Source organism: Triplophysa dalaica, chromosome 9 (assembly GCF_015846415.1).
Source record: "Triplophysa dalaica isolate WHDGS20190420 chromosome 9, ASM1584641v1, whole genome shotgun sequence".
NCBI lineage: Eukaryota > Metazoa > Chordata > Actinopteri > Cypriniformes > Nemacheilidae > Triplophysa > Triplophysa dalaica.
Window position 1 is genome coordinate 13,576,554 of NC_079550.1, and position 15,115 is coordinate 13,591,668.

General features: G+C 38.3%; 2 protein-coding genes across 5 annotated transcripts; one reads left to right on the plus strand and one right to left on the minus strand.

The window, feature by feature from the left end:
* The first annotated feature begins 543 nt into the window (after positions 1–543).
* On the plus strand, positions 544–14,904 carry poldip2 (polymerase (DNA-directed), delta interacting protein 2). 3 transcript variants are annotated; one of them, XM_056757562.1, is made up of 12 exons: positions 544–650; positions 10,777–10,975; positions 11,623–11,704; positions 11,805–11,902; positions 11,986–12,082; positions 12,222–12,297; positions 12,408–12,515; positions 12,597–12,733; positions 12,849–12,875; positions 13,609–13,734; positions 13,824–13,903; positions 14,084–14,904. In XM_056757562.1, the coding sequence occupies exons 2-12, from the start codon at positions 10,791–10,793 to the stop codon at positions 14,196–14,198; spliced, it is 1,131 nt and encodes a 376-aa protein (XP_056613540.1). In that variant the 5' UTR covers positions 544–650; positions 10,777–10,790; the 3' UTR covers positions 14,199–14,904. The 3 variants fall into 3 exon arrangements, with proteins under 3 accessions (XP_056613540.1, XP_056613538.1, XP_056613539.1); XM_056757560.1 differs by lacking the exon at positions 544–650 and adding an exon at positions 10,507–10,647; XM_056757561.1 differs by lacking the exon at positions 544–650 and having other exon boundaries at positions 10,659–10,975.
* tmem199 (transmembrane protein 199) lies at positions 8,674–10,386 on the minus strand. Of its 2 annotated transcripts, none has more exons than XM_056757564.1 (6): positions 9,907–10,386; positions 9,760–9,833; positions 9,589–9,678; positions 9,448–9,490; positions 9,230–9,342; positions 8,674–9,142 (listed from the first exon to the last, which is right to left on the minus strand). In XM_056757564.1, the coding sequence occupies exons 1-6, from the start codon at positions 10,076–10,078 to the stop codon at positions 9,047–9,049; spliced, it is 588 nt and encodes a 195-aa protein (XP_056613542.1). In that variant the 5' UTR covers positions 10,079–10,386; the 3' UTR covers positions 8,674–9,046. The 2 variants fall into 2 exon arrangements, with proteins under 2 accessions (XP_056613542.1, XP_056613541.1); XM_056757563.1 differs by having other exon boundaries at positions 9,760–9,836; positions 9,907–10,384.
* Positions 14,905–15,115: the final 211 nt, after the last annotated feature.

Consider the following 15,115-nt stretch of genomic DNA (forward strand, 5'->3'; position numbering starts at 1 on the left):
TATGAATTAGCCTATGTAAAAATAATTTGTGAAATCTGTAGCACATGAGAGTGTTACAGAACTACAGAACAACCTGATTCGTCACTGTAAGAATATGTGAAAGACTGAATTTTATCGAATCACTATTTTAGATAAAATACAAATAATTAGCATCTGCCAAAAGCTACGCAAATTATTTTGTATGTGCTCTGCTTCCACCTTCCAATGTTAACAGCTCCGGTCCGTATCCAGCCCCCCACATGCGGTGTCACATTTACCAACAACAATGAAAGACGACGACAACACTTTTAAGGCCTTCAGAGGATACAGCTTTAAAAAGAACTGTTTGTTTCACACTGTTATTTGTGTTTTACGTATACTGTACGATGTAAAAATACATTTGAATCCATGCGAGACTTTTAATTGTTCGTATAGGATTTAATAGTCTCTTGATTAGGATGTATTAAACACATGTAAAAAACAACTATCATTTGTCACTGACAGTTCTGTTAAGATACCAAAAATGAGATCGGGGAGTGGAGTGAAGGTGACGCTTCTATTGTTACGTCATATAGTAAAACGCGTCCACTCGCGCGGCAGCAGAATGCAACCAACACTCGTACACTCGCTCTTTACAACTTATCATCAAACGCTCCTTACAATTTGATAAGGTAAGATGTGAATTTTGTTTGTAGTTTTAACACGTTTGTCGTTATCTAACTAAAGAGGACACGGTCACGATTTTATGTTGTTTTCGGGCTGCAGAAATCAAGCGTCGCTAATAATGACAACGTTTACTGTTTACTTTACACTGCTTAAATGTCCCACCCAATGTCTGTATTTAGGGATGTAACGATTGTAACATGTGACGACTCAAATCGAGACTGTAAACAAATCGCAGTAGCCTACATGTTTTGAACAGGGGCCGCTGTTTTTCTGCAAACTCGGTAAACGTGGATCTACTTCTGAAAATCAGAGATTGTAAACATTGAGTTTCGCGCAAAACTCTTTTCAAATTCATCACTGTCCTACAGCTGGTATGATGTTTAGTGTAATACAGTGATATTGTGTGTGTGTGTGTGTGTGCGTGTGCGTGTGCGTGTGCGTGCGAGCAAGCGAGCTCTAAAACACTTCAATGAAACGTCCTTTGAAGTCCTGCTTGCAAATGTCTCCTAGTCAATCTGTTTGTTTTATTTTCCAACTCGGGTCCAATATAAGAGGCAAAACTAACGTTTCAGTTACTGTTGTAATTAATATACACGGTAGGATCCCATTCGGTCCGGTGTCATTTCCTTTACCATAGTTGGGGGGGATCGCGATCTCTAACAAAGATTGACATTTGCACATGCAGCAGACCTCCGTTACACTTCGATCGATCCGCACGTGTTTGGCAGATGAAGTGAAATTTACGCCATTGTTAATGGCGTAATGGCATTGTTGTTGTTATTGTTGTTGTCATTGTTGTTATTGCTAAAAGCCAAAGTTTATGCACATGCACTGTGCGTGGCACCGACCAATCACAAAAGCACTTTGTAGGCTATCATTAATTTGTATTCGATATGGAATTTGTTTTTAAACTGCAATAAAGTTTTGTTAATTGACATAAAATATATATTTATTTTAAAAATAATTGTGCTGCATTAGAGAAATAATATAAGGGCAGTTGTTTGTTTTTAATTTTCCTCAATTATTTCTGTAAAAAATTGTGATTAAATCTCATCGTGAGCTCAGAATCGTGAATCGTATCGTGAGATCAGAATCGTCACATCCCTATCTGTATTTGAAAAATCTATATTTTTCAATAATTCCATGTATGTTGTCATGTTAACCAGTGTGGGGCACTCCTAGCAGGAAATTAAAATGACGCGTTAACATGCTAACAACTTAGCTAAATGTTAAAAGCTAGTGTTATTTGAACATGAAATATCCAATATCTCCCCTTTATTATCTCCCCTTATTTATTCACTTGCTTCGAAGGGAGTAGGGCATAGGAATGATCACTTCTTGTAGAATTTTCCCTGTGACGGCTCGTGACGGTTCGGTACTAATACGCGTACCGTTACACCCCTATTCTGCATATTTGTGCATATGGACGCCCGCAGTTTGACAGCAACTGTCTTTTTCTATACATAGGTTGTTTGGTGACGTTCCATGTCCCTAGAGCTAGATTCCGCGTCCAGAGATCGGGTTGTCGAGGCCGCCGCCTTCGACTACCACCCGTTCCACTTTGCACCGGCCCCTTACGGTCCCTCCTGTAGGTGATGAATCCACGGGAGGGTGGTCCCACGTCGCTCCTTCGGGCTGAGCCCGGCCGGACCCCATGGGGGAAGGTCCGACCACCAGGCGCTCGCATACGAGCCCCAACCCCGGGCCTGGCTCCAGGGTGGGGCCCCGGCTGCGCAATACTGGGCGACGTCACGGTCCTCGAAATTGTAGTCATCATATGGGTTTTTTGAACCGCTCTTGGTCTGACCCGTCGCCTAGGACCTGTTTGCTTTGGGAGACCCTACCAGGGGCATATAGCCCCGGACAACATAGCTCCTAGGTGTGTGTGTGGAGGAGTTCAAGTATCTGGGGGTCTTGTTCACGAGTGAGGGAAGGATGGAGCGGGAGATTGACAGACGGATCGGTGCAGCTTCTGCAGTAATGCAGTCGCTGTACCGGTCTGGTGTGGTGAAGAAGGAGCTGAGCCGCAAAGCGAAGCTCTCGATTTACCGGTCAATCTACGTTCCTACTCTCACCTATGGTCATGAGCTGTGGGTCATGACCGAAAGAACAAGATCCCGGATACAGGCGGCCGAAATGAGCTTTCTCCGCAGGGTGGCCGGGCGATCCCTTAGAGATAGGGTTAGAATCTCGGTCACTCGGGAGGAGCTCAGAGTAGATCCGCTACTCTTCCACATCGAGAGGGGCCAGCTGAGGTGGCTCGGGCATCTTTTCCGGATGCCCCCTGGACGCCTTCCCGGTAAGGTGTTCCGGGCATGTCCCACCGGGAGAAGACCCCGGGGAAGACCTAGGACACGCTGGAGGGACTATGTCTCCCGGCTGGCCTGGGAACGCCTCGTGTCCCCCTGGAAGAGCTGGAGGAAGTGGCTAGGGAGAGGGAAGTCTGGGCATCCCTGCTTAGTCTGCTGCCCCCGCGACCCGGCCCCGGATAAGCGGTAGAAAATGGATGGATGGAGGTTGTTTGGTTTCTTGAGCGCAGAGCGATTCACTCTACTCGCGTGGCTCCATTTATGCGCGCTGAGCCAAAAAACATCCCTCGCGAGTATTCTTTTCCGCTAGCGGATACTTTTCTGCGCGTTTGCGGTATATAAATATGCCCTCGCGGAGCAGATTTTTCATGTCGCGCGACTTTTGGATCAAAATAAACGCCATAGACATTGGTGAAAATAAAATATCAGAGGACGTTTCTCGTGCTCACGAGAACCTTTTTTGCGTGCCATTGTCTGTAGGTCTGTAGGACAATGGACAAACACTATACGAGCTAATGAAATAACCGCTTCCTCAACGAATGCCACGATCACTCTTATTTATAGTATACAGACATGAACTGTCATGGTTCCACCTCTCCTTGTCAGGTATTTCTTGGTTTAGAGGTGGAATCATACAGAATCCTCTGTTTCATGTGAGGAGAGATATTTTTGACCCTTGCGGTCTTCCATACTCTCCTCAAGTCGCGTCATTGCCCAACCCTCCTGTTTCCTAGTTTGTGTTAATTACCTTCCCTATAAAGAGTCCTCATGTTTCTTTGTCTCATTGCTCGTGCATTGTTTGAGGTACTCGTTCCTGTACTCGTTCCTGTACTCGTTCCTGTACTCGTTCCTGTACTCGTTCCTGTACTCGTTCCTGTACTCGTTCCTGTACTCGTTCCTGTACTCGTTCCTGTACTCGTTCCTGTACTCGTTCCTGTACTCGTTCCTGTACTCGTTCCTGTACTCGTTCCTGTTCCTGTTCCTGTTCCTGTTAATGTTATGCCAAGTTGTTGTTCCTGTTTCCTGTTTCCAACGTGTCTTAGTAAGTGTTAGTTTATTGTGTCAAGTCTTTGTTTTCTTAGTTGAGTTAGTCCGTGTTCTTGTGTTGTTTTAGTTTACCCAGTCTTGTTTTCCCCATAGTGGGTTTTGTTTTGCCTTTTTGTCTTTGTTAAATAAATACATTTGTTAACCCCTTCATCCGCCTTGTCGTCTGCCTGCACTTGGGTTCTCACGCCATGTCTCACACCAGAGTTCTTAACATGAAAAAGGCCACCGGGATTCTTCCCATACATAATAGACTATGCAATGATAGTATATGGCACCTAAGCTGTGTAATGAGTTTAGCCTTTTAAAAGTTACTGTCTTCATGCATTAATATACGTTTTACACATTAATACATTGTTTTACGTCAAACGTTTTAAAATATCCCCTCCCAATGTGCCTATTCGTTTCTAATTAATCTACATTTCATTTAAAATGGTGCCATCTAAAGGACTTTTATGCATAACAGGCACACAGTAACTCGTAAGCATGCACGCAAAAAGGTTCTCGTGAGCAAGCGAAACGTTTCTCGTGTGGACGACCTCTTCGGTTTTTTTATTTTGACTAATGTCCCTTCCACGGCTACGTAGAATAGTGCCTAGCATAGTATCTATAGATACCGATAACATTAGTGAAAGAATTAAGCAGGCATTTTTATGTGTATTGCTTGTGTCAAAAGTAGGCCTACATATTGACACCTACTGTCGCTGTGTTTTTATGTATCTGATCTTATGTTTAACCAGTCTTAAGTAGCACTAGAACATTATAGATAATTAAAAATAAAAGACAAAAATATAAAGTATGGATCAAAATTATGGATTTTTCTTTCATGCCAAAAATAATTAAAATATAAAGTTAATATCATGTTCCATGAAGAAATTTACGAGGATCTGACTCGTGTATGAAGCTGTTCATCTTTAAAACCCTGTCGTTCGATCACCTTAATATATTGTTATTAATGTTATTATTATTATTTGTTTGATTTATTGTTATTAATACAGAAGTGCTTTACTGCTGCTATTATTGTTAGTGCTGTACAATTAAGCCTTAAATGTACTTTTTTTGGATACTGTGTTTAACCTAAAAATACCTTAAATATTTAAAAACTTTATTTTTGTGAGTCGATGGCCTGACACAGTGCCCCTGATTTACTACTTCAAAGGAAACTTTCTCAATATTTTGATTTGTTTGCACTCTCGGATTCGTGTGTGCTTCACTGTAGCGAAAGAGAACAAGTTTAGGTTGCAATCATTAAAAAAAATGATGGCCTACGGGTAAAAATATTTTTCAAAGTTCATGAATACTGTGACAGTGACACTGATTTTTGTATTTCACATTTATAAAGTTGATGCCATTGTTAATATATTAACCCATCCATCTCTCTCTATCCATGGTTCCATTTAAAGGAGCACATAATGGGAGCAGCAACAATTTAAATAATACATTTTACATTAAACATAAAGGACAAGATTTTACTAAATGAAAAATCTAGGACGTAGGTTTTTACATAGTTTAATATGAACACATTTTTTGACAATATCTTTATAATTATAGTTTTTCATGTTGACAATGTGTGTTATAGTCCAATGGATTTAAAATGGTCAAATATTGCTGAAGACAACTAATCAGTAAGTAATAAGAAAAAGAACAGCATTGTTTTCAGGTGATTCAGGTTGGTCCACCAGAAATTGAATAAAATGTAAGACAACGCTTCATAGTCTTCACAATAAAAATTAAATTAAACTTTAATAAAGTTATAAAAAGTGAATCAGTCAGGAGCAGTGAGTGTTTGTCCTCGTCCTTTATTTTGTTTGATGAACAATAAAAACAAATAGTAATACTGTTACACATGCGTTGCCGTTTCCTTTCTGTTCCTTACATGTCAAGTCTGAAAACCTGAATACTTATTTTGAAATTATAAACCAGTTTAAAATATATATTAACCACAGAAAGGATGACCCAGGCTTACGGTGCAGGGGTGTCTGGGAACTATTGTAAAATGTATGGTTCTATACAATGTTTAACAATGCTGCTGTAAGCAATTGCATATACATGTATGTGCCAAATTTATTTGTAAATGACAATTGGGTTATGTAAGTATTTTGGCCAGAAATCTGTTTTAACATTAAGTGCTAGCCATTAGATGTCGCTTTCATTAGACACCCATTATTTTTTGCACTATTTGTTTCTTGTTCCCATGGGGTGTATGAAAGTTCTTGTGGATAATTTTCATCTCAACTCCAGGATCAATAAGCTTAACTTTTAGGATTAAGACTGACCCTGATATTGCCTGGTTTTATATTAGGGATATGAGCTACGACTAATTTGACAGTCGTTTAAACGAAAGTTTTGTAAATGTGTAGTCGACTAGTCAAAAGCTAAGAATGGCCCAAAAGGCGTCATAAAACTTCTCGCAGGGCATATTCAATACATTTTTAAGACTAACGAATAGGCTTTTAATCGAACTGTTCATATACAATATTTAAGGTAGCTAAAACAGTCACATGTGTTCCACTTTCATTGCGTTATGATCATTGCGATCCCAGAATCCACCACCAGTGTGTCCTTATAGTGGTTCTCAACTCCAGTCCTCAGGCCCCACCTGACAGAATATTTTGGATGTCTCCCTATTGAACACATGAACAAGTTAATGAGATAATGAAGTGATGATTGATCAATAATGATGAACAGGTGATGTTAATCGCTGAAGAAAACATCATAAGTTCAAAAACCATAATAATGTTTCCTTTAGTGGGGCTCTTACCCTTGATTTATTTTTTATATCAGCTGTTATAGTGTGTTTCTGAACAGCCATACAAAAGACAAAATTGTTGGAATGAAACCTTCTTAAATTGTTATAAGACAGATACAAATAAGGGGGATTTAATTCTGACAAATGTCGTGACACACCAGAAATCAACCAACATTTGCAAAGCTATTACCAACACCAGGACGAAATAATTTTGTCTTTTGTCAGGCTCTTATAAATATGCTTCAGAAACAAACTATTTCAGCTAGCAAAAAATGTAACATAATAAATCAAGGGTAAGAGCCACACTTAATGAAAGCTTAACACTATTATGGTTTTTATTCTAGTGATTGTGTTTGTTAACATCACCTGTTCATCATTAATGACTCAATCATCACTTCATTATCTCATTAACTTGTTCAGGTGTTCAATAGGGAGACATCCAAAGTATTCTGTCAGGGGGGGCCTGAGGACTGGAGTTGAGAACCACTTGCTCCAGGGGGATTGTCCCTGTAATAAGTGCACTGTAAGTCGCTTTGGATAAATGACTAAATGTAGATGTAAATGTAATGTAAATCATTAATATTTCTGCATTTGCTGATGCGCCAACCCTGACTGGATTGTTTTAGCAGCTGCAAGAGATTGACGCGATGAGCATTTGTGTGCTTTGGCTAGCCTGTGTCTGGGCTTAAAATATGTAGCCTATACAAAATCTATTTTATTTTCTCCTTTAAGTCTGTTTTTTCGGACTCAAAAAGTTTAAGTAAATTTTTGTAATCAAATTAAATTAAATTGTATTAAAAGTGTGTCTATTACACTGATGAAACTTTAAATATTTAATGGCAATTAATTAAATGCTTAAAAACGACTGCTTCATTATTTGTTAATTTAAATTATGTTGAATGAAAAAACATTAATTTTTTAGTAGCCTATTGCCTATCAACGAACGTGATAGCACATTATATCATGTGTTTATTGTTTATAAAGCAAAGCAATGTGTGTAAATAAAAAAGTGAACAGAAAGCAATTGACAATCAAGCATTTGATCTCGCGAAGAGCGAATGAAATAACCGCTAATAATCATCGGCCCATATTAGCTTATTTATAGAAGATACGTAGGCTAAACACTTGAGTCCGCATGTGATTATGATGTTAATATTATTTTACATGTTCTTGTTGAGGAAATGCAAGCATTATGCTCGGATGAAAGTTGGCTCAATATTTGTGAACAATAACTCACTCAACAAACTGAAAGGACACACAGATAACACTTGGCAATCACATTTATTCAAGTTTATTAAAATATTGGGTATTCAAATAAATGTAGAAGTTCTGTGAATCCAGAAGCTGAGACATTCTCTTCTCAGTTATAATGAGTGTGCTCAAGATGGATTCTCCGCATGTAAAGCTCATTCGATCAAATAACGTCAATCCGTCTTTCATGCATTTTACATGTTAAAATATTTACGCAAATGTGAATCGTGGATAATAAAAATAATTTGGGGGAATGTTTTGGTTTGATCGACTGTTGTTGTCAATGATCTAACCGTTTAAACGACTAGTCTCACACATCCCTATTTAATCTATAATTTATAATCATAAATGCACATATACCGTTTCTTTAGGAAGTATTCATACCCATTCATTTTCCCCCCACATTTTGTTATGTTTCTTCTCTGTGTTAAATTACTTTAAATTTACTTTTAACATGAATCTAGTCTCGATACACCATAATGACAAAAAACTGATTTGTGACAAGTTGGAAAATTGACCAGAAACAAACAACTGAAATGACATAAGGTATAAGTATTTACACGCCTTTCTGGGAGACTTGAAATTTAGCTCAGAAGCATTCCAGTTTTGCGTGATTATGTTACTAGCAGTGGAGTTCATCTTCTTTTCAGTGTGTCTGACTCAAAGCTGCTAATGTTCTAGCTAACATTTTTATTTTCTTTATTCATTTTAATTTACAATCATGTACACATACAAAGACTAACATAACAAATAAAAACATAACATTACGAAAAGTACCTTACAGTGCCTTCCAATCAAAGAAGTGGTTTCCAAAAGAATACTTTTATTGCTGGGCAAGAACTTCATTATAGTTAAATACCTTATAGTCAAATAAATGTGCTTCCAAACACGGCACCTCTGTTTAGTTTTGAGTGTTTACAAAACTGACACCACTGGAGGCACAAGAAAAAACTCACACTTCCCCATTGACAGCAATAACTATCTGTAAATTGTTCCTAGTAACTGAAATACACAAAAGCGTTTGACGTGTTAAGAGATGCTATATGTTTTAGGGCTCTCCAAGCTCTCCCTCCATAGTTCGAACCAGGACGTAAAGCTCCGCTAGACCAACAACAGATGCTGCAATCACTGCTGCTATTACCCTCTGAGGAAAAAAATAGAAGAAATAAAAAACAAGCACATTTTGTGACTTGTCATTGTGCATTAATTGGTGTGCGTTCTGTGCACTTACCGCTGCTATCTCAGTGAAGATATACTGGCTGCCAAGATAAGAACAGGCAAATGCTGCAATTACAGTTATCAGGAAGTTGAATACAGTAAGGACCACTGCCTTCACAGAACGCACTGCAGAACAAAAATGAACGGTAAAGAACAAGATAGGATTAAACAAAATTATGAACCGTATGAGAAAATAAAACACAATGAACCTAGAACGGAAAACATCTTAACCTTGTCTTCCAAAGTCTGCAAAGGTTCCATGACGACAAATTTCCTATTGAACAAGACAGACATTTTGTCTTACATTTTCAATGACATTAGAAATGACAAGAGGTTGTGTGTCCCCTATAAACACCGCAGGCAAGACTTTACCTGTGGATTAACATTCCTTGTAATTCTCCTGTATTCTTCATTGGCTAGTTTGGCTTTAATCTTTTCTAGCCTGGCCACCAGCTGGGGATTCTGTTGTAGTGGAAATAAATCAAATTTAAAGAACATGCATGTTTATGCCATTATTGACGGTACTGCTTCCTTATCACTTACTCTTGGAGGTGTTATAACTTCTGGGAGGTAAAGTGTGCTGTCCTCAAACAGCTCATGTAGATAAACTGGGTTTCCTGCTGGAAGAACAAATCGATTGATATTTAAGTACGTAAAAGCAAGACTTATCAATGCTCACGATTCTCTTACCATTTGCCTGCAGAAGCTTGTGGAGTTTCCTAACAGTCTTGAATGGTACTGTGGACTGACTTTTGAGGTTCTCCAATTCTTCCCTTAGTTCTTCCGATATAGAAGACTCCTTGTTCATTAAATCTTTCACCACCTTTTTAAATTTCTCTCCGATTTTAAACGAAGAAGCCATGCTAACAAAAATGCTTACACTAAACCGTATCTAGTCTATAAATAAAACAACAATACCATAAACAGAAAAATATAACAGGAAAAGAGCTTCGATATATTTAATTTAACATATCAAAAGACTTACGTTAAAGCTCTTTTCTACTTGTATAAATGCAACGTCCCGAATCACAAAAAGAAAAACGTTTACTGCAAAGCAAAACCATAAACGTATATATTTGTAGCTCTGATGTTACAGCGACATTAATATTATATTAAACAATTCAACCTAACGTTACATGAAACACGCTTCCTGTTTTCTTCTGCACATCATGTGACTGCTTCTGTGACACGTAACACCAAGAGACCGCCCCTTTTGATCGCTGTCAGAAACGCATTTTCTAATTTATTTATTTATAATAAACCATAATCGTGGTTGTATTGCGTATTGTTTTCCTTACGTTTAGTGCGGTTTCAATTCTAAAAAAAGATGAATTCCAATATATTTTTCAAAGATGCCATGACGACTTCCGGTTGCAATGTCTGATGGGAAACGCTGTACCACTGTAAAGTGTCCAAATTAGCCTTTTAACGGTAAAAGTGAATTAAGAGGCATTGAATCAGAGATGTCGCTGTAAAAAATCATGAATTTCACAACTTTAAATGTCACTTTTGGATTGCTTGTGACTATTGTATTGACTTTGTTCATGTGTTCGTGTACAGGTTACTAAAGCAAGATGGCAGCGTGCGCAATACGTCGGGGTTTATTGTCCACCGCCAGTAAATATAACAAACTGAAATGCAGTCAGAGATTACTGAGTGCAATTGAGTACAACAGTGGATTAGATCTGAAAAGACCTCAGGCGTTGTGTTCAGCTTGTGGACTGTCCAGTTTCCAGCAGACGCGGTTCATGTCATCAAGGTAACGTTAATGGCTAGAAATATGTCCTCATGTTATATAACTGCGTAGAGTTGTAACGTTAGTCAACAAACTGTTGTAATGGCAACATTTATAATGTATCGATTAAATTTATAACTTCGTGTGGAAGCTTCGGGAGTTTGATTTAAACTGTTCCTGTAGTTTGAAGGATTCACATGCTTGCATAGCTGCAATATTGTTGCCATATCGTTTCAGTGCTCAGTGTAACAATGGGATTTACTACATTTGCATCTGGACTCATTCTTAAATCTGATATGTTGGTGATGCTAACGTTACTGTCGAGTTTCTTTAAAAATGCCATTGCCAAAACCTGTAATTCTGGCATTGGGCAGTTAGTAACATGCCAAATTAGGCCTTCAAGGTGGACACATTTCAGGCTTGCTTTAAAACCTCCACAGACATTATTGATTGCATGACTGGTGATATGTGCCTGAGCCAAAAGACCATATTCCTGTGGTCAGTTTACATAGCTGCCAGTTCAGTGAACGGAAATCATTTAATCTGGTCTATGTCCAGACTTGGCTATTTCTTGCAGATGTTGCGCAACTTACTTATTTGGATGTGTGGTCAGTAAACCTATTCCAAGTGTAAGATATTCAAATTGGCTCTTTTTGGTTACTTTATGGCAGAAACAGAGCAGAGGGAAAGATACTTGAACCTGTCGGCGTGTTTGAGGCCCTGAAGCAACATGGCAAATATGAAACAGGCCAGGTCAGAAAGTGCAATTATTCTTTGGTTATATTCCTTAATGCAAACATTTTGAATAACCTTTTAACGTTTTTCACTTCTTTTTTCGACATGCTGTCCACAGCTTTTCCTGCACAGTATATTTGGCTACAGGGGAATCGTGTTATTCCCCTGGCATGCTCGCCTCTATGATCGAGATGTGAGCCCTGCTGCGGCTGACAGGTATGTGCTACAGATCTTGTGGGCTTATTTTTGATAAAGATACTTAAGTGTCCATAACATTTGTTTGTCATCTTCCTGTTCAGCAAGCCAGACACTGCAGGGCATGGATCCAAAGAGGTGAAAGGGAAAATGCATACATACTACCAGGTTCTCATAGACACCAGAGACTGTCCACACATAGTGAGTGATATCAAATTACACGTATACATTTATGTAGTATAAGCAACCATTTTATAATAATCAGTGCATTTATGTTTGTGACGTCTTGCTTATATTTGTGTAGTAGTGAGTCTGCTAACTGTGTTTTTTTCCTTATTAGTCTCAGCGGTCTCAGACTGAAGCGGTAACGTTCTTGGCTAATCATGATGACAGCAGGGCCTTGTACGCTATCCCAGGTATAATAAAAGCATTCCATTATACAAAGTGCACTATGTTTTCAATATTGATGATGATGATTCCCATTTTACCTTAATTGTGGTTATTTTTGTGTGCTTGTGTCGCTTAGGTCTGGATTATGTGAGTCATGAAGACATTCTGCCTTACAACTCTACTGAGCAAGTTCCTATACAGCATGAGCTATTTGAACGCTTCCTCTTGTTTAGCCCCTCTAAAAGTAACTAGATTTCTTTCAACAGTGCTTAACAATCTCCTTATTAATACTGTCTGATCGGTTGTCTTACCATTACCTATTTAGATCCCCCATTCACCGCTAGAGATACACTAAGGGCATGGCAGGAGAAGAACCATCCCTGGCTGGAGCTTTCAGATGTACACCGAGAAACCACGGAGAACATCCGTGTCACCGTCATCCCCTTCTACATGGGCATGAGAGTAAGATCAGAGATTTAAAATGTTGGGTAACATATGTGCAGTGCAATAAATATATTCACTTCTACAGAAATTAACTATTGATCTTGATTCAGATTTCTGTTTTGTGTTTATACAGGAAGCTCAGAATTCACATGTGTATTGGGTAAGCAAACGTACAAAAAAAATCTTCTTCTACTCTTTGACATAAAGCATTGTCATTCACTTGTCCGAGTACAAATATTACTTGTCCGAAGATAAGAAAATATAAATTTAATTTGAAGCGTCATATAATTGTTTCAGATCCAGATTGGTCCAGGTATATTTGTTCACATAAATTACTGTATTAAATTATAGTGTTATTTTCAATAGTAAATGGTGGTTGTTTTATAACCTTACTATAGTATCGTACAGTGTTTACTACAGTTTACAATTCTCTTTCACTTGCCCATAAAAAGCATTCACTTGTCCGGGACAAGCGTTAATGTCAAGCCCTCTAGTCAATAATGCTATCAATCAAATGTATATTTAATTTAGTTTACTTTGTTTTCTCTTTTTTTGCAAACAAAACTAGCCAAACTATGAGAGTAGGGAGATGGAGAGAGAGTTTGTAACCCTCGTGTCTCTTAAGCACTTAAGTATTTTAAACAGTTGCTAAATTATTTACAATAGAGTAAAAGCTGCATTGATCATTGTAATGGATTTTTCCAGCTGATGAACGATTTAAACTTTGACACACAAAATCCATTCAAATTTAAAGGATTTACATGTGAAATTGCGAACATCAAATAAAGAACATTTTGTCTTCTGGTGTGAATGCTAATACAGTTTTTGCCATAGTTACCATTCTGGTGTGAAAAGGCATTAATATACCTGATGATGTTGATGTTTTTCCACAGTGGAGGTACTGCATCCGTCTGGAGAACCTGAGCAATGAGGTGGTGCAACTAAGGGAAAGACACTGGAGGATCTTCAGTCTCTCAGGAACTCTGGAAACAGTCCGTGGCAGAGGAGTCGTGGGCAAGGTACTTTAGAGTTTAAAGGGTTTTACTGGATGGCCATAACACTGCTTAAAGTTAAATTGATATATTGAATAAACCTAAAATTTTACCAGGAGCCCGTTTTGTCCAGAGAACAGCCAGCCTTTCAGTACAGCAGTCATGTTTCTCTTCAAGCACCCAGTGGACACATGTGGTGAGTTGATCAAAATACCTGCAACTATAATTTAAATAAAATCTCTTTTCTTTTCAAATTCATAGGACAAGACATTCGCTTACCAATTAGTGTCTTTTTGCACATCAGACTCTTATTTTTCTGTTTTACATACGTGACAAAGAGCATTAAAAGTAATTTTCTACTATTTTATTTCTCTAGGGGGACATTTTGTTTTGAGAGAACAGATGGCTCACACTTTGACGTGCGCATTCCACCTTTCTCACTAGAGAGCAATAAGTATGACAAAGCTTCCCCTGCGGGCTATCCCTTGTAGTAGACCTACTACCTTCACAACTCAGCCACACCACCAGGCGGTTCCCTCAGACATGCAGATTTCACCTTCCTTATCAGTGCTTCTTAAATATATGATTGTTTTAGCAAAACATCCTTCAGCCTGGTTCTCACTGCACCACCGTAGATTGGTAGCAGCTGCATATTTTGAAAAAAACATGTGAAATCGGCAGGTTAAAGTGAGGAGGTTGATTTTAGTAAATGGTATGATGCAGGTTTTCGGGTAAGAATAGAGGCATTGCCAGTTTATTGTATGAAGCTCCAGAACCTCAACAGGCAGTATAGAGAGTGTTTGAAATTTATCCTTTTATTTATTTGAACAATTGTATTCATCAATTGAACAAGAATAACAGTTCATCAAGTTTCCTGTCATTCCTTACTTGGATAATTTGAGCTGATCCATCTCATTTAGAGAACTGTCATGTTCTGGAGAAAACTTCCCAGGGTTGTATGGTGTACGTTTTCTCTAAAAGCTATTGCCTGGTAAATTGATTGGTACAATTATATAGGCCATGCCAACGTCAGCTACCGGTCATTGAAATGTGGTTTGACTAAGAACGTTGTGGGTGCTAAAGCTGTATTAAGAAAGGAGATTTGATAAATTGAATTGTAATAATGGATAATGATCAGCTTTATTATTTACTGTAAATATGTTTGTAAAGCATAAATAAAAACAATTTTCAAGTTTATGTTGTATTTTTAATTTTGTGTGATATGATATTGCAGTGACAGCTGACATTCTCGAAAAAAGAGGCTGGGCGTAAAGGTGATGTCATGCTTAGCTTCATATTTTCTCAGTAACGTGTGCAATGTTTTGAAACGGTCCTCACTACAGAACACTAAATCCAGGGTGCGCGATTGGATCCACATCCGACCTTATATACTTAGCCGCAATTTGGA